We start from the raw sequence: 20,927 nt of genomic DNA, 5'->3' as shown, positions 1-20,927 counted from the left end.
ATTCAGACACGGGACCATCTTTGAGAAACACACAGCGTACTATACATCACAGATCATCAACTAGATTCAGACACGGGACCATCTTTGAGAAACACACAGCGTACTATACATCACAGATCATCAACTAGATTCAGACACGGGACGATCTTTGAGAAACACACAGCGTACTATACATCAGAGATCATCAACTAGATTCAGACACGGGACCATCTTTGAGAAACACACAGCGTACTATACATCACATATCATCAACTAGATTCAAACACGGGACCATCTTTGAGAAACACACAGCGTACTATACATCACATATCATCAACTAGATTCAGACACGGGACGATATTTTCTTGAGCGGATGGTCAGGGGGTCAGAACATAATTACACAATTTGTAGACTGCATATTTGACCAAAACAATCCTTTCAAACCTCTCACATTTGTATACGATCACATCTCTCTCTGGTATGGGTGGGAAAACTTTGGAACAGATTTCCCAAATGTACATCACTTGGAGCTGATTTGCTCCTGTTTTTACAGTCATTTTTTGTTGTTGCTACTAATACTTGGGGGTGGGGGGGCAAATAAATTCACCCGCGGGCTGCAAGTTGGGGAACCCTGCTATACGTCATACATACAATGGTAACTCTGGGCCTAGGGCTCCCATTTGGTACGCGCGTAGTCCACCCCCACAGGTATGAATGCAGAAACAGACAGACACACACACACAGAGAGAGAGGAACAGAGCGGGATGAGACAGAGACTAATGTTAATCAGTGCCACTGAAAACAGAGAGATGTTTAGACCAGAGAGCTGAAACACATCAGCTGCTGAACTGGGGACATGTCAACCCACAGCACTGATGAGGTGTATGGACCATAGACCAGAACACACACACACACACACACACACACACACACACACACACACACACACACACACACACACACACACACACACACACACACACACACACACACACACACACACACACACACACACACACACACACACACACACACACACACACACAGACTGAACAAATAACCAGTGCCTGACATTATATAATGTACTGTTATGTTCGCTGTGTGAGACTACACCTGCAGGACAAATTGCACCCTATTCCCTATATAGCGCACTACTTTAGACTAGAGCCCTATGAACTATATAGGGAATAGGGTGCTATTTGGAACACAGACATGGTGAGTGTTATTGGAAAAATCTTGTTTGGTGTGTTGCCATGTTGCTGTGGATAGGATTCTCCTCAATGAGAACAATACATTTGAAATCTGAACCTGCTTTTGTGTGTGTGTGTGTGTGTGTGTGTGTGTGTGTGTTTTCGTGTCTGCTAAATGACACGTGTACTGACTGCATAGAAATGGAGAGGGAAAACAACGTGTACTGTTGGACCAGGTCTCTCTTACAGAACAGACTGTATCTCACAGAGACCTGAGAACCTGGATGCAGGAAGTTTAAAAGAAGCAGAAAAAGGGATTTATGGTCAGTGATGTCAGCTTTAACTGCTGTAACCAAGTCTACACAGGCTCACATTATGGAAACCAAGATGGAAGCCATTTGACATGTGAGTTTCTTTCAGCCGGTGAGTCAGGTATCATTGAGAGCAGAGAGGAGGGACAACCTGGGTTTTTCCACTGATCAACAAAAGGTTCAAGAGGACATCATCTTCTGCTCTTCTGGAGTTGGCTAATATTAGCTTCCCTGAAACGATGTTGAAGAATGAACAATTCCTTTCCACTTGGTTGCATGGCATGCTGTTCGGGGCTCTGTGTGTGTTGTGGATTCTCAGCTGTGGTCACCGCAGAGTGCAGACAGTCATCCCTGATTCTGTTTTCAATTTGCCAAGCGGCCTAAATAGCAAAAAGAACAGAAGACACACACACATTCCAGTCGTCCTAACAAAGCGTGATTAGCATCTGTGTAATGTGAGTGAAGCAGACAACAAACACAAACATCTCCATTCCTGTGCTAACGAAGCTTTACGCACACCAGGCCGCATCGGAAATATCGGGAAGGTTTTTTAAAAACCCGCTCGAGTCAAACGGTCAAGTTCAAAAACATTTTAGCGGTCATTCTGTGTGCATTAGGGGAACTGGTTTCTAGATTTCTAAACATCCTGAGAATGAAATAAACAAAAGTAGCGCTCAGGGTTGAAGCGAGTGAGAGGGGGTGGTGGTGCATGCCACAAACACACCCACCCAGGGGGATTCTAAACTGGATTCCCGACCTTATGGATTCCTGATTATTGAAATATCTGCAGCAGGATAGGTCATACGTAATGACGTGTGAGCTATGGAAGCATCCATCACTTTAACCAATGGTGCGTCTTCACTTCATCTTGGGGATAGAAAGCATATGGCTCGATGGCCGCGGGGGGAAAGCATATGGCTCGATGGCCGCGGGGGGAAAGCATATGGCTCGATGGCCGCGGGGGGAAAGCATATGGCTCGATGGCCGCGGGGGGAAAGCATATGGCTCGATGTAGCCTCCCGGGTGGCGCAGTGGTCTAGGGCACTGCATCGCAGTGCTAGCTGCGCCACCAGAGTCTCTGGGTTCGCGCCCAGGCTGGGCTGGGTTCGCGCCCAGGCTCTGTCGCAGCCGGCCGCAACCGGGAGGTCCGTGGGGCGACGCACAATTGGCATAGCGTCGTCCGGGTTAGGGAGGGTTTGGCCGGTAGGGATATCCTTGTCTCAGTATGTAAAAATGTAATAAAATGTATGCACTCTACTGTAAGTCGCTCTGGATAAGAGCGTCTGCTAAATGACTAAAATGTCAAATGTAAAATGATGGCCGCGGGGGGAAAGCATATGGCTCGATGGCCGCGGGGGGAAAGCATATGGCTCGATGGCCGCGGGGGGAAAGCATATGGCTCGATGGCCGCGTGGGGAAAGCATATGGCTCGATGGCCGCAGGGGGGAAAGCATATGGCTCGATGGCCGCGGGGGGAAAGCATATGGCTCGATGGCCGCGGGGGGAAAGCATATGGCTCGATGGCCGTGGGGGGGTGAAATCGATTATGGCTACACACACATATCACAGTCTACGTCCCAAATGACACCCGATTCCCTATGTAGTGCACTCTATGGGTCCTGGTCAGAAGTAGTGCACTATATAGGGAATAGGATGCCATTTGGGATGTGAACCAAAGACTGGATGATTGCTGATGTAGGGAGACGAAGGTATCTACATATCAGAGATGACTAAGTTTTAAAGGATGCACGAGTCCTATTTGGAGTGGTAACACTTTAAATCCCCCGCAGATGGAAAGATGGATCCAGTTGATATATTGTACGTGCACACTAGCGCTCACACACACAGAGACACACACACATACACAGACAGAGACACACACCTAAGACAGACAAAGACCATCTATGTGCTCATGGAGGAATGACACACAGACAGAGACACACACCTCATTCTGCAGATGAAGGATCGTCTGGAGCCCATGCACATCCTCATAGACGACTGTTGCCCCTCTTTCTTCACTGTTCCGGTCTTCAGGTCCAGGATACGCCCTGAGGAGACAGAGAACATGAGATGAGAGACGCACACACACACACAGCCTTGAGGCATGCTGAGGTCCGGGGATAGAGCTGCGCCACCGTTTCTGTCAGGAACATTTTTGTTCGTCAGTGTATCACTCCCTCGTTTCTCATTAAGTGTTTGGAGAGGAAAAACAATGTAATTCCTGATATTAAGCCTAATGTAATAAATGGCGAGAATGTCTCTTCCCTTTCTCTCCCTCTGTCTGTCTTCCTCTTCACCCCATTTAGACTATTAGCTGAATCATTACTCACTAGTCTGTAGGAAAAACATGTCTACAGTAATTCCAGACAAATAAGCTTTGTGTGTGTGTGTGTGTGTGTGTGTGTGTGTGTCCTGCAGCGATCCGTTCCAGCTGACCCCAGTGTTTTTATTCCAGAGGAATTCCTCCTCCACACACACAGTCAGTCTGAGCTGCGTTGCAACTAATTTGTTTGTTAGATGACTGGGGGCTTAGATCATGCTAACAGCTATCGCGTTAGCTAGCGCCAGCCAGAGGTTATTCAGCAGGACAAGGAGCGGATTCAAGCCACACACACACACACACACACACCCGAGTATGAGCGAGCACACACACACAGAACACGTCGGACACTCTCCACAATTCACATTCCAGCTATAGACTACACAACAGGCCAATTCAAGGCCGGGGGGGGGGGGGCATTTGACAAGGAATGTTGATGACAGGTGGGGGGTTTAATGTTGAAGCTGGACATATGGACAACCTGCCAGTAACATTAGTGTAATGAATGCAGCATTAGACAATGTTAACTCTGCAAACTCCCAAAGCATTGATGTGGTCATCTATACTGTTCTATTATTGCAGTGGCTCCTCAAGGGAGGGAGGCGGCCAGTGTTTGACCCCAGCTAAAGGCTGGATTGTAGTTTTGCTACAGTCTTGTATTGGAGAGGATACAAGGATCTCAGCTCCCTCTCTTCCTGAGACTGACCCATGAAGGTCGAAAGAGAGCTCTGGATGAATACAACCCATCTTAGCACGGACATTGCCATTGAAGGTTTCCACCATTTTAAAGTAGGAGATGAGGCCTCTTTCTACCTCTATGGACTGACCACTATGTTTAGATAAAGACATTATCTCCCTGGGGCTCTGGGTGCCCTGTGATGACATGACTATTATCATTGGCCAATTAGGTCAGGAGTCCAATTAGAAAGCTCTGGTTTCGAACGTGTTGAAAAGCTTTACCACAAATATCTCCTAGGGTCTTTCTCATGGATTGTTGACAGGTTTTCAAGCTCCATTGGTTCGAGTAAAATGTATAAAAAAAAACACTGCTCTGAAACCCGCATGCACAGGTTATTTACCATTACAAACTAGGTGGTTTGAGTCCTGAATTCTGATTGGCTAACAGCCGTGGTATATCAGACTGTATACAACGGGTATGATAAAACATGTATATTTACTGCTCGAATTATGTTGGTAACCAGTTTATATGTGACCAATATACCACGGCTAAGGGCTGTATCCGGGCACTCTGCACTGCATTGTGCATAAGAACAGCTCTTAGCCGTGGTATATCGGCCATATGCCACACCTCGGGCCTTATTGCTTAATTATTACCATGGTTTACCATGAAGAGGATGGAGACAGGAGATGAGGTTATTTACCAGTATTATTACCATGAAGAGGATGGAGACAGGAGATTAGGTTATTTACCAGTATTATTACCATGAAGAGGATGGAGACAGGAGATGAGGTTATTTACCAGTATAATTACCATGAAGAGGATGGAGACAGGAGATGAGGTTATTTACCAGTATTATTACCATGGTTTACCATGAAGAGGATGGAGACAGGAGATGAGGTTATCTACCAGTATTATTACCATGAAGAGGATAGAGACAGGAGATGAGGTTATTTACCAGTATTATTACTATGAAGAGGATGGAGACAGGAGATGAGGTTATTTACCAGTATTATTACCATGAAGAGGATGGAGACAGGAGATGTGGTTATTTACCAGTATTATTACCATGAAGAGGATGGAGACAGGAGATGAGGTTATTTACCAGTATTATTACCATGGTTTACCATGAAGAGGATAGAGACAGGAGATGAGATTATTTACAAGTATTATTACCATGGTTTACCATGAAGAGGATGGAGACAGGAGATGAGGTTATTTACCAGTATTATTACCATGAAGAGGATGGAGACAGGAGATGAGGTTATTTACCAGTATTATTACTATGAAGAGGATGGAGACAGGAGATGAGGTTATTTACCAGTATTATTACCATGAAGAGGATGGAGACAGGAGATGTGGTTATTTACCAGTATTATTACCATGGTTTACCATGAAGAGGATGGAGACAGGAGATGAGGTTATTTACCAGTATTATTACCATGAAGAGGATGGAGACAGGAGATGAGGTTATTTACCAGTATTATTACCATGGTTTACCATGAAGAGGATGGAGACAGGAGATGTGGTTATTTACCAGTATTATTACCATGAAGAGGAGAGACAGGAGATTAGGTTATTTACCAGTATTATTACCATGAAGAGGATGGAGACAGGAGATGTGGTTATTTACCAGTATTATTACCATGAAGAGGATGGAGACAGGAGATTAGGTTATTTACCAGTATTATTACCATGAAGAGGATAGAGACAGGAGATGAGGTTATTTACCAGTATTATTACCATGGTTTACCATGAAGAGGATGGAGACAGGAGATGAGGTTATCTACCAGTATTATTACCATGAAGAGGATGGAGACAGGAGATGAGGTTATTTACCAGTATTATTACCATGAAGAGGATGGAGACAGGAGATGTGGTTATTTACCAGTATTATTACCATGAAGAGGATGGAGACAGGAGATTAGGTTATTTACCAGTATTATTACCATGAAGAGGATAGAGACAGGAGATGAGGTTATTTACCAGTATTATTACCATGGTTTACCATGAAGAGGATGGAGACAGGAGATGAGGTTATTTACCAGTATTATTACCATGAAGAGGATGGAGACAGGAGATGTGGTTATTTACCAGTATTATTACCATGAAGAGGATGGAGACAGGAGATGAGGTTATTTACCAGTATTATTACCATGGTTTACCATGAAGAGGATGGAGACAGGAGATGAGGTTATCTACCAGTATTATTACCATGAAGAGGATGGAGACAGGAGATGAGGTTATTTACCAGTATTATTACTATGAAGAGGATGGAGACAGGAGATGAGGTTATTTACCAGTATTATTACCATGAAGAGGATGGAGACAGGAGATGTGGTTATTTACCAGTATTATTACCATGGTTTACCATGAAGAGGATGGAGACAGGAGATGAGGTTATTTACCAGTATTATTACCATGAAGAGGATGGAGACAGGAGATGAGGTTATTTACCAGTATTATTACCATGGTTTACCATGAAGAGGATGGAGACAGGAGATGAGGTTATTTACCAGTATTATTACCATGAAGAGGATGGAGACAGGAGATTAGGTTATTTACCAGTATTATTACCATGAAGAGGATGGAGACAGGAGATGAGGTTATTTACCAGTATAATTACCATGAAGAGGATGGAGACAGGAGATGAGGTTATTTACCAGTATTATTACCATGGTTTACCATGAAGAGGATGGAGACAGGAGATGAGGTTATCTACCAGTATTATTACCATGAAGAGGATAGAGACAGGAGATGAGGTTATTTACCAGTATTATTACTATGAAGAGGATGGAGACAGGAGATGAGGTTATTTACCAGTATTATTACCATGAAGAGGATGGAGACAGGAGATGTGGTTATTTACCAGTATTATTACCATGAAGAGGATGGAGACAGGAGATGAGGTTATTTACCAGTATTATTACCATGGTTTACCATGAAGAGGATGGAGACAGGAGATGAGGTTATCTACCAGTATTATTACCATGAAGAGGATGGAGACAGGAGATGAGGTTATTTACCAGTATTATTACTATGAAGAGGATGGAGACAGGAGATGAGGTTATTTACCAGTATTATTACCATGAAGAGGATGGAGACAGGAGATGTGGTTATTTACCAGTATTATTACCATGGTTTACCATGAAGAGGATGGAGACAGGAGATGAGGTTATTTACCAGTATTATTACCATGAAGAGGATGGAGACAGGAGATGAGGTTATTTACCAGTATTATTACCATGGTTTACCATGAAGAGGATGGAGACAGGAGATGTGGTTATTTACCAGTATTATTACCATGAAGAGGAGAGACAGGAGATTAGGTTATTTACCAGTATTATTACCATGAAGAGGATGGAGACAGGAGATGTGGTTATTTACCAGTATTATTACCATGAAGAGGATGGAGACAGGAGATTAGGTTATTTACCAGTATTATTACCATGAAGAGGATAGAGACAGGAGATGAGGTTATTTACCAGTATTATTACCATGGTTTACCATGAAGAGGATGGAGACAGGAGATGAGGTTATCTACCAGTATTATTACCATGAAGAGGATGGAGACAGGAGATGAGGTTATTTACCAGTATTATTACTATGAAGAGGATGGAGACAGGAGATGAGGTTATTTACCAGTATTATTACCATGAAGAGGATGGAGACAGGAGATGTGGTTATTTACCAGTATTATTACCATGGTTTACCATGAAGAGGATGGAGACAGGAGATGAGGTTATTTACCAGTATTATTACCATGAAGAGGATGGAGACAGGAGATGAGGTTATTTACCAGTATTATTACCATGGTTTACCATGAAGAGGATGGAGACAGGAGATGTGGTTATTTACCAGTATTATTACCATGAAGAGGATAGAGACAGGAGATTAGGTTATTTACCAGTATTATTACCATGAAGAGGATGGAGACAGGAGATGTGGTTATTTACCAGTATTATTACCATGAAGAGGATGGAGACAGGAGATTAGGTTATTTACCAGTATTATTACCATGAAGAGGATAGAGACAGGAGATGAGGTTATGTACCAGTATTATTACCATGAAGAGGATAGAGACAGGAGATGAGGTTATTTACCAGTATTATTACCATGAAGAGGATAGAGACAGGAGATTAGGTTATTTACCAGTATTATTACCATGGTTTACCATGAAGAGGATGGAGACAGGAGAGTAGAGGTATGTTTCCCAAACAAAAAACCAGACCAGGAACACATTGGCTACATCATATGTTATTTCCCCTGAGAGATCAACACACCCCCACACCTGCGTATGCACACCCCCACACACTAAGACACCAACAAGTGTAAACAAGTTTGTTTGTGTGAGTGAGTTTCCTCTGCTGTGTTTGTGTGACCTCATGTTCTAACTGACGGAGGCTTGGCTGGGCTTCCAGGACAACAGAGAACAGGCGACAGGAGAGAAGTCATCACACGCACAGGGCTTGGGTTTCGGTAAATGACTTAACAAGGTGATAGTTTAATCAGTGAATTCCCAGGCTTTGTCTGGAGGAGATGACTAAGATGTTCTCTTGTTAGCAGGAAAGCTGGCGGGCTAGCTGCTGTGTATGTGTGTGTGTGTGTGTGAAGCTATCCTCTGCTTCTCTCCATCTGTCAGTTGAGCGCCACAGGTAAAGTTTATCCTGGAACTAATTCCATGTGAAACACTGCAGGGTAGAGGGAGAAGAAAAACACTGCCGCACATGTCTGGACACCATCAGCTGTGTTAGTGTGTTGATTTGTGTTGAGCTCCCGTTTATATAGTGTGTGTGTGTGTGTCTGCCTGTTATCCCCGTTGGTCAGGGATGGTCTCCACTTAGTGATGATTTCAGGGAAACCGGGAGGAAATGAAGGGATCAATACACCCCACACAGGAAGGGCGATCAGCTGGAATGATGGCATCCCAGGGAGATCCAAGGACAGTGGAGCAGCAAAGACATGCAGACATTTGTAGACTGTGTGTGATGTGTGTGTGTGTGATGTGTGTGTGTGTGTGTGTGTGTGTTGTGTGTGTGTGATGTGTGTGTGTGATGTGTGTGTGTGTGTGGTGTGTGTGTGATGTGTGTATATGTGTGTATGTGTGATGTGTGTGTGTGATGTGTGTGTGTGATGTGTGTGTGTGATGGGTGTGTGAGTGATGTGTGTGTGTGTGGTGATGTGTGTGTGTGTGTGTGTGTGTGTGTGTGTGTGTGTGTGTGTGTGTGTGTGTGTGTGTGTGTGTGTGTGTGTACGCCCACTACCGTCCAGTCCAAAAAGCATGTGATTCTATATGTAGTGCTAGGGGTTGTTTAAGGTCTAGGTGCACCACACACAAACACGTATGTACACACATACAGAAGGAATGTGCCGTATGTTCTGTCAAACCATGTGTGTCTATGGAGTGTGACACCCAAAGGAGATAAGATAAAGCAGTGACAGGCCACTGAAGTCCTCAACAGCTGCCATGTCACTGCTGCTTCTACTGGTCGACTTTCACCAGTGAAAGAGTCAGACTTTGAAAACCAGGGTCAGTCGAGAGAAAATGGCAAACAAAATAAAAATACATTTTTTTAAAAATAAAATCGGGATGGTAAAACGTTTTCAGTGTAAACTTAAAACAACTATTACCAGATAAAAAGTAAGTCGGAAAGATAATGGACCTATATATATTTAAATAATATTATCTTTGAGAACTAACAATCATCAAAATAAAAACTAGACAGTCAGTGAATCTAAAATTCTCAATGTCATGGCACAGTGCCTCTACTGATTTTGTAATAATGTTTGAGTCACTCAGATAGCATAAGAACAAGGCATAAGCCATGGCAAAACATGTAGAATTGCAAGAAATTTGCTTTAAAACAGCAAAAACACCCACACTTTGCCACTGCTGTTGAAACAAATCCTAGGGGAAACACTGAATACAGATGTTTCTGCAAAACATTTTACTACGGTTTGCGATTCAACACAACCCAGGTGTGAACTCTCTGTGCCATTGTTCCATCTCTGAATTGCCAGGTGATACAAAACAATGATGGAATGATAACCAGGCACAGATGAATGTGCCTGGCTGGCACCAAGCCTCCTCTCTCCCTTAACAACCACAGCTACCCGTACTCAAATGACCAAAATAACAACATAGTTCATAGTTCCAGGGACCATAGTTACGACATCGATTAGCCCTATGGCTTAGACCTTTTGGAACATATTTAGCAGCTGATAGGATTTATGCAGTAAAGGTACACTATGCAGAAATCGCTGCCCCGTTTCCTGGTTGCTAAAATTCAAATAGTTTGCATTATTTCAGTTTGTGACAAAACAAACAATTATAGATGATAGTGTAGAGAATCATTGTACAATCTAAACCTCTGGAATATATGTTCTATAACAAAAAATATTGTATTTTCAGCTGTTTAACTTCACTAGGGTAGGGGGCACTATTTTCACTTCCGGATGAAAAGCGTGCCCAAAGTAAACTGCCTGCTACTCCGGCCCAGAAACTAGGATATGCATATAATTGGTAGATTTGAATAGAAAACACTCTAAAGTTTCCAAAAACTGTTAAAATAATGGCTGTGAGTATAACAGAACTGATATGGCAGGCGAAAACCTGAGAAAAATCCATCTGTTTTCTATTGAATACCATTACAGTATTCATGGACTTAGGACTCAAATTGCACTTCCCATGGCTTCCACTACATGTCAACAGTCTTTAGAAATTGTTTCAGGCTTGTATTCTGAAAAATGAGAGCGTAAGACCTCTCTGAATGAGTGGACATTGCAGTGGCCCAGAGCCTTTTCATACGCGAGCCCGAGAGCGCGCCTTTCTTGTTTACCTTTTATATTGACAACTTTATTGTCCGGTTGTAATATTATCTATTATTTAGGCTAAAAACAACATGAGGATTGATTATAAACATCGTTTGACATGTTTCTACAAACTTTACGGATACTATTTGGATTTTTCGTCTGCCTGTTGTGACTGCGTTTGAGCCTGTGGATTACTGAACAAAACGCGCAAACAAAATGGAGGTTTTTGGATATAAATAGGGACTTTATCGAACAAAACAAACATTTATTGAGTAAATGGGAGTCTCGTGAGTGCAACCATATGAAGATCATCAAAGGTAAGTGATTAATTGTATCACTATTTCTGACTTGTGTACTTGGCTGGTTACTGTTTGTAATGATTTGTCTGCTGGGCGCTGTTCTCAGATAATAGCATGTAATGCTTTCGCCGTAAAGCCTTTTTGAAATCTGACACCGTGGTTGGATTAACAAGAAGTTAATCTTTAAACCGATGTATGCTTCATAAATTTTTATAATTAGTATTTCTGTTTTTGAATTTGGCGCTCTGCAATTTTACTGGATGTTGGCCAGGTGGGACGCTACCGTCCCACGTCCCCTAGTGAGGTTAAAGCTGGTGTACAAAACCAAAAGTTAAAGATGCAAAAACAAAACTTTACGGCAAGCATAGAAATAGCGCACATAGAACAGGTCTACTGCCTCTTAGACTTTAAATGAGATCTATAACTCAGATTTCGATGTAAATTTGGTCAGGTCGCCCAGAAAGTGACATATTGCAGCTTTAATGTCAAGGAATGATGAGCACAGACAATTGTTGAAGATATACCTGATCACGTCCTAATATGGAGAACAACTATTGTTATGGGAAATCAAACTGTGCATGCCTAGGTCGTGTTACCACTGGTTTAACTCAAGAGACAAGCAATGTCGTAAGTATGGACCCTGACCCACCAACTACATAGAGTATAGTTGCTGCCAACTGCTAAACAGTAGCTTCCCATGCAAAGTGGTAGTACAATCATCATTTACAGAGAAGGGAGGTTTAGAAGTTTGTTATACACATAATATTTAATCATGGTTCTGGAAGAGTAGAGCCAGCTGTCTTGACTTGGTTGGTTTCACACACAAACACAAATATGCATGTATTTGACATAGATTCACAAAATATGCACACACACACACACACACACACACACACACACACACACACACACACACACACACACACACACACACACACACACACACACACACACACACACACACACACACACACACACACACACACACACACACACACACACACACCCAGGGTTTCCATTTGTTGGTTATATGAAAAGCAGATAAATAAAACTGGCGCCGGCCAATTATCAGGAATAACAAAAAGACAAAGCAAAATAATGGTTCTTAGCCTATTCATTGATGGAAATACTAGTCGACATAAATACATTTGACCTATAAGTGTTTATTATTGGGCGGGTAGATCAGCTTTAAAACTGCAGATAGATTGTAGCTTCCATACATGTAATTGTCTGCATCATTTCCAATCCCCCATATATTTTTTTGTATATCTATTTTTTTATTTTAAGCCACACACACACAGGAACAGTCAAAAGTTTGGACACACCTATTCATTCAAGGGTTTTTCTTTACTTTTTACTATTTTCTACATTGCAGAATAATAGCGAAGACATCAAAACTATGAAATAACACATATGGAATCATGCAGTAACCAAAAATATATGTTATATTTGAGATTCTTCAAAGTAGCCACCCTTTGCCTTGATGACAGCTTTGCACACTCTTGGCATTCTCTCAACCAGCTTCACCTGAAATGCTTTTCAAACAGTCTTGAAGGAGTTCCCACATGCTGAGCACTTCTTAGCTGCTTTTCCTTCACTCTGCAGTCCAACTCATCCCAAACCATCTCAATTGGGTTGAGGTCAGGTGATTGTGGAGGTCAGGTCATCTGATGCAGCACTCCATCACTCTCCTTCGTGGTAAAATAGCCCTTACACAGCCTGGAGGTGTGTTTTGGGTCATTGTCCTGTTGAAAAACAAAATGATAGTCCCACTGCGCGCAAACCAGATGGGATGGAGTATCGCTGCAGAATGCTGTGATAGCCATGCAGGTTAAGTGTGCCTTGAATTCTAAATAAATCACCGACAGTGTCACCAGCAAAGCACCCCCCACACCATCACACCTCCTCCTCCATGCTTCACGGTGGGAACCACACATACGGCGATCATCCGTTCACCTACTCTGCGCTCCACAAAGACACAGCGGTTGGAACCAAAAATCGCAAATTTGGACTCTTCAGACCAAAGGACAGATTTCCACCAGTCTAATGTCCATTGCTCGTGTTTCTTGGACCAAGCAAGTCTCTTCTTCTTATTGGTAGTGGTTTCTTTGCAGCAATTCAACCATGAAGGCCTGATTCACGCAGTCTCCTCTGAACAGTTGATGTTGAGATGTTTCTGTTACTTGAACTCTGTGAAGCATTTATTTGGGCTGCAATCTAAGATGCAGTTAACTCTAAGGAACTTATCCTCTGCAGCAGAGGTAACTTTGGGCCTTCCTTTCCTTTGGCGGTCCTCATGTGAACCAGTTTCATCATAGTGCTTGATGGTTTGTGCGACTGCACTTGAAGAAACTTTGAAAGTTCTTGGAATTTTACAGATTGACTGACCTTCAGATCTTCAAGTAATGATGCTGTTGTTTCTCTTTGCTTATTTGAGCTGTTCTTGCCATAATATGGACTTGGTCTTTTACCAAATAGGGCTCTCTTCTGTACACCGCCCCCACCTTGTCACAACACAACTGATTGGCTCGAAAGCATTAAGGAAAGAAATTCCACAAATTAACTTAACAAGGCACACCTGTTAATTGAAATGCATTCCAGGTGACTACCTCATAAAGCTGGTTGAGAGAATGCCAAGAGTGTGCAAAGCTGTCAATAAGGCGAAGGGTGGCTACTTTGAAGAATCTCAAATATAATATAATTTAATTTTATATAATATACATTACCATTCAAAAGTTTGGGGTCACTTAGAAATGTCCTTGTTCTTGAAAGAAAAGTCCATTAAAATAACATCAAATAGATCAGAAATACAGTGTAGACATTGTTAATGTTGTAAATGACTATTGTAGCTGGAAACGGCTGATTCTTAATGGAATATCTACAGACGCCCATTATTAGCAACCATCAATCCTGTGTTCCAAAGGCACGTTGTGTTAGCTAATCCAAGTTTATCATTTTAAAAGGCTAATTGATCATTAGAAAACCCTTTTGCAATTATGTTAGCACAGCTGAAAACTGTTGTTCTGATTAAAGAAGCAATAAAACTGGCCTTCTTTAGACTAGTTGAGTATCTGGAGCGTCAGAATTTGTGGGTTCGATTACAGGCTCAAAATGGCCAGAAACAAATAACTTTCTTCTGAAACTCGTCAGTGTATTCTTGTTCTGAGAAATGAAGGCTATTCCATGCGAGAAATTGCCAAGAAACTGAAGATCTCGTACAACGCTGTGTACTACTCCCTTCACAGAACAGCGCAAACTGGCTCTAACCAGAATAGAAAGAGGAGTGGGAGGCTCCGGTGCACAACTGAGCAAGAGGAAAAGTACATTAGAGTGTCAAGCTGAGAAACAGACACCTCACAAGTTCTCAACTGGCAGCTTCATTAAATAGTACCCACAAAACACCAGTCTCAACGTTAACAGTGAAGAGGCGACTCCGGGATGCTGGCTTTCTAGGCAGAGTTGCAAAGAAAATGCCAATAAAACAAACAAAAAGATTAAGATGGCCTAAAGAACACAGACACTGGACAGAGGAACGTTGCCTATGTCCCGCGCCACATTTTTCTAACAGAAACCCTGACACACACACACACACACACACACACACACACACACACACACACACACACACACACACAAACAGGAAAGTAGAGTGAAAACAATGACTTCAGAGTCAGTGTGCATTATCCAGAAAGAACCCAGAGAATGAGGCTACATGTAGTTTCATTATCCAGAAAGGACCCAGAGAATGAGGCTACATGAAGTTTCATTATCCAGACAGGACCCAGAGGCTGAGGCTACATGTAGTTTCATTATCCAGACAGGACCCAGAGGCTGAGGCTACATGTAGTTTCATTATCCAGACAGGACCCAGAGACTGAGGCTACATGTAGTTTCATTATCCAGACAGGACCCAGAGACTGAGGCTACATGTAGTTTCATTATCCAGACAGGACCCAGAGAATGAGGCTACATGTAGTTTCATTATCCAGACAGGACCCAGAGGCTGAGGCTACATGTCGTTTCATTATCCAGACAGGACCCAGAGAATGAGGCTACATGTAGTTTCATTATCCAGACAGGACCCAGAGAATGAGGCTACATGTAGTTTCATTATCCAGACAGGACCCAGAGAATGAGGCTACATGTAGTTTCATTATCCAGACAGGACCCAGAGAATGAGGCTACATGTCGTTTCATTATCCAGACAGGACCCAGAGGCTACATGTAGTTTCATTATCCAGACAGGACCCAGAGGCTGAGGCTACATGTAGTTTCATTATCCAGACAGGACCCAGAGAATGAGGCTACATGTAGTTTCATTATCCAGACAGGACCCAGAGAATGAGGCTACATGTAGTTTCATTATACAGACAGGACCCAGAGGCTGAGGCTACATGTAGTTTCATTATCCAGACAGGACCCAGAGGCTGAGGCTACATGTAGTTTCATTATCCAGACAGGACCCAGAGAATGAGGCTACATGTAGTTTCATTATCCAGACAGGACCCAGAGGCTGAGGCTACATGTCGTTTCATTATCCAGACAGGACCCAGAGAATGAGGCTACATGTAGTTTCATTATCCAGACAGGACCCAGAGAATGAGGCTACATGTAGTTTCATTATCCAGACAGGACCCAGAGAATGAGGCTACATGTAGTTTCATTATCCAGACAGGACCCAGAGAATGAGGCTACATGTCGTTTCATTATCCAGACAGGACCCAGAGAATGAGGCTACATGTAGTTTCATTATCCAGACAGGACCTAGAGAATGAGGCTACATGTAGTTTCATTATCCAGACAGGACCCAGAGAATGAGGCTACATGTAGTTTCATTATCCAGACAGGACCCAGAGAATGAAGCTACATGTAGTTTCATTATCCAGACAGGACCCAGAGAATGAGGCTACATGTAGTTTCATTATCCAGACAGGACCCAGAGAATGAGGCTACATGTAGTTTCATTATCCAGACAGGACCCAGAGGCTGAGGCTACATGTAGTTTTATTATCCAGACAGGACCCAGAGAATGAGGCTACATGTAGTTTCATTATCCAGACAGGACCCAGAGGCTGAGGCTACATGTAGTTTCATTATCCAGACAGGACCCAGAGAATGAGGCTACATGTAGTTTCATTATCCAGACAGGACCCAGAGAATGAGGCTACATGTAGTTTCATTATCCAGACAGGACCCAGAGAATGAGGCTACATGTAGTTTCATTATCCAGACAGGACCCAGAGACTGAGGCTACATGTAGTTTCATTATCCAGACAGGACCCAGAGACTACATGTAGACAACTATCCCTCCTCTATCCCTTCATCCATCTCTATCCATCCATTCACCCCTTCTGTCCATCCCTTCATCCCTCTGTCCATCTCTATCCCTCCCTTCATCCATCTCTATCCATCCCTTCACCCCTCTGTCCATCCCTTCATCCCTCTGTCCATCTCTATCCTTCCCTTCATCCCTTCATCCCTCTATCCATCTCTTCATCCATCTCTATCCCTCCCTTCATCCATCTCTATCCATCCCTTCACCCCTCTGTCCATCCCTTCATCCCTCTGTCCATCTCTATCCTTCCCTTCATCCCTTCATCCCTCTATCCATCTCTTCATCCATCTCTATCCCTCCCTTCATCCATCTCTATCCATCCCTTCACCCCTCTGTCCATCCCTTCATCCCTCTGTCCATCTCTATCCTTCCCTTCATCCCTTCATCCCTCTATCCATCTCTTCATCCATCTCTATCCCTCCCTTCATCCATCTCTATCCATCCTTCACACCTCTGTCCATCCCTTCATCCCTCTGTCCATCTCTATCCTTCCCTTCATCCCTTCATCCCTCTATCCATCTCTATCCTTCCCTTCATCCGCTATCCATCCTCTAATCATCCCTTCATCCGCTATCCTCCCTCTATCCATCCCTTCATCCTCTATCCATCTCTATACATCCCTTCACCCCTCTATCCCTTCATCCGCTATCCTCCCTCTATCCATCCCTTCATCCATCTCTATACATCCCTTCACCCCTCTATCCCTTCATCCGCTATCCATCCCCTCATCCTCTATTCATCCCTTCATCCTCTATCCATCCCTTCATCCACCTCTATCCATCCCTTCATCCATCTCTATCCATCCCTTCATCCGCTATCCACCCCTTCATCCGCTATCCACCCCTTCATCCGCTATCCATCCCTTCATCCTCTATCCTCCCTCTATCCATCCCTTCATCCTCTATCCATCCTTTCATCTTTATATGATGGATGAGAATCCATCTCTCCCCATCTCTTTCTGACAGAATAAACTCAGAGTGAAGCCATGTGAAGTGAATCCAACTGTATACCTACCACTCCACCCCCCTCTCCATCCCCCTTTCCATCCCACCCTCACACCGACAGAAGGAATGGAGGTTGAAGCATTTCATCTCTCACTTTGCCAGCGGGTCCTCATTCACTTTCGGCCTGGTCCAATCCCTATTCATATAATACGCATGCTCATCCAATCAGTAACCTCGGCATGCAAATAGCTCATTAGTCATGCGAGGGAGGAGTAACCGGGCTCACTCAATCTCTGTGAAACATGAGGCTAATCACACACATAAACACACACACACTCCATCACTGTGAAACATGGGGCTTATCACAGGCTGATCAGGGGCTGATGCAGGCTAAATATTTTATCTGGAGCTGTTTTCCACTCCAGGACAAATGATCAGGCTACACTGAGAAGACACCAGCTAGGAGATGAAATCAGTTAAATGTTCCAATTTCAGGGGAGAATATTCTACCCCCATGCAGCAATCAGTGTTAATCTGAGACGTGTGGTTTGGGAGGCGACGGGAACATCCGTGTGTCAGAGCGGAGCAGAAATGTCAGCAGAGTTTTACATGGGGCGGCTCAGAACAGATGAGGGGGAACTCGGCGAGGCAGCATCCCAAATGGCATCCTTTTCCTTATATAGTGCACTAGCTTTGACCAGGGCCCATAGGACCTGTGTCAAAAGTAGTGCACTTCATAGGGAAAAGAGTACCATTTGGGAAATCATTTTCAATTGAATTTCACACTGGGAGCATGTTGTTAGCACTCTGTAGGATTACTGTCTCACTCCCACTCCAAAACCAAAGTTTACCGAACATTATTAGAGATGAGTACATGTCCCACGCCTTCTGTTTCAAAAATGACTACTTGAGGTCTGAAAACCTCTGATAACCCTGGATAACCCCTAACACTCCTATCAACGACCATAACCATGTATAGACGCGTCTCAGATTAACACCGATTGCTGCACGGGGGTATAGAACAGGATGGGACTGTCACTATCTGTCAGAGAGTTGGGTATAGAACAGGATGGAACCATCACTATCTGTCAGAGAGTTGGGTATAGAACAGGATGGGACCATCACTATCTGTCAGAGAGTTGGGTATAGAACAGGATGGGACTGACACTATCTGTCAGAGAGTTGGGTATAGAACAGGATGGGACCATCACTATCTGTCAGAGAGTTGGGTATAGAACAGGATGGGACTGTCACTATCTGTCAGAGTTGGGTATAGAACAGGATGGGACCATCACTATCTGTCAGAGAGTTGGGTATAGAACAGGATGGGACCATCACTATCTGTCAGATTTGGGTATAGAACAGGATGGGACGATCACTATCTATCAGAGAGTTGGGTATAGAACAGGATGGGACTGGCACTATCTGTCAGAGAGTTGGGTATAGAACAGGATGGGACTGGCACTATCTGTCAGAGTTGGGTATAGAACAGGATGGGACTGGCACTATCTGTCAGAGTTGGGTATAGAACAGAATGGCACCATCACTATCTGTCAGAGTTGGGTATAGAACAGGATGGGACTGGCACTATCTATCAGAGAGTTGGGTATAGAACAGGATGGGACCATCACTATCTGTCAGAGTTGGGTATAGAACAGGATGGGACTGTCACTATCTGTCAGAGTTGGGTATAGAACAGGATGGGACTGTCACTATCTGTCAGAGTTGGGTATAGAACAGGATGGGACCATCACTATCTGTCAGAGTTGGGTATAGAACAGGATGGGACCATCACTATCTGTCAGAGAGTTGGGTATAGAACAGGATGGGACCATCACTATCTGTCAGAGAGTTGGGTATAGAACAGGATGGGACTGGCACTATCTGTCAGAGTTGGGTATAGAACAGGATGGGACCGTCACTATCTGTCAGAGAGTTGGGTATAGAACAGGATGGGACCGTCACTATCTGTCAGAGAGTTGGGTATAGAACAGGATGGGACCATCACTATCTGTCAGAGTTGGGTATAGAACAGGATGGGACCATCACTATCTGTCAGAGAGTTGGGTATAGAACAGGATGGGACCGTCACTATCTGTCAGAGAGTTGGGTATAGAACAGGATGGGACCATCACTATCTGTCAGAGAGTTGGGTATAGAACAGGATGGGACCATCACTATCTGTCAGAGAGTTGGGTATAGAACAGGATGGGACCGTCACTATCTGTCAGAGAGTTGGGTATAGAACAGGATGGGACTGGCACTATCTGTCAGAGTTGGGTATAGAACAGGATGGGACCATCACTATCAGAGAGTTGGGTATAGAACAGGATGGGACTGGCATCTGTCAGAGTTGGGTACATATGTATTACATATGCTAACACATCACATTGTACACAATGATAGATATATTAGATTTGTTGTTGTACATTTTTGGGCGTGGCCACAATGTACCATTGGTCCTTATGGGAGAAATAAGGAGTTATTGACATGAATTGACCTCCTCAACAACCTTCTCTTCCCATCACTATGACTCCCATCACTAAGCTGCAGACAGCAACAACTGCTCCAAGCAAAACAACAGTAGCCTGAACTGATCTGTCTGGTCTTTCTCTGTCAGCGAGCTGGCAAACACACTTGATTCTAATCATGCACATACAGGCAGGCAGGCTAACGCTAACACACACACACACACACACACACACACACACACACACACACACACACACACACACACGCACATATACACACACACACACACACACACACTTACATCAACTACAAAACAGGGGGAGAAAGAAAGCCAGACAGAACAAAACATAGTTAGTTTAGTTACACTAGGTTTCACAATGGGCCAAGGCTCTAATGCTCTGACTGACTTCAAAGGGCACGTGTGTGTAACTGTGTGTGTATCAAAGTGTGAGTCTCTATGTGTGTGCGTCCTCGATATTCTCCAGAGGGAGAGAAGAGTGTGTGATGGTTGTGTGTTGTGGACCATTAGATTCAGAAGAGGGGCTGTTGAGTCTATGTGAGGACAGATTGATGGTGGTATTCACA

The 20,927-nt window shown here is 43.6% G+C and overlaps 1 protein-coding gene across 1 annotated transcript in view; it reads right to left on the bottom strand.

Moving 5' to 3' along the window:
- Positions 1-20,927, bottom strand: part of arnt2 (aryl-hydrocarbon receptor nuclear translocator 2) — a 96,937-nt gene that overhangs the window by 52,795 nt on the left and 23,215 nt on the right. Inside the window, exon 7 of the mRNA XM_039000062.1 lies at positions 3,426-3,528. Within this exon, the coding sequence (XP_038855990.1) occupies positions 3,426-3,528 (103 nt within the window). The remainder of the gene's footprint in view (positions 1-3,425; positions 3,529-20,927) is intronic.

The sequence above is a fragment of the Salvelinus namaycush genome, chromosome 1, assembly GCF_016432855.1.
Source record: "Salvelinus namaycush isolate Seneca chromosome 1, SaNama_1.0, whole genome shotgun sequence".
Taxonomy (NCBI): domain Eukaryota; kingdom Metazoa; phylum Chordata; class Actinopteri; order Salmoniformes; family Salmonidae; genus Salvelinus; species Salvelinus namaycush.
The sequence above is the reverse complement of the archived record's forward strand: the minus strand, read 5'-3'. Positions and strand labels throughout refer to the sequence as shown.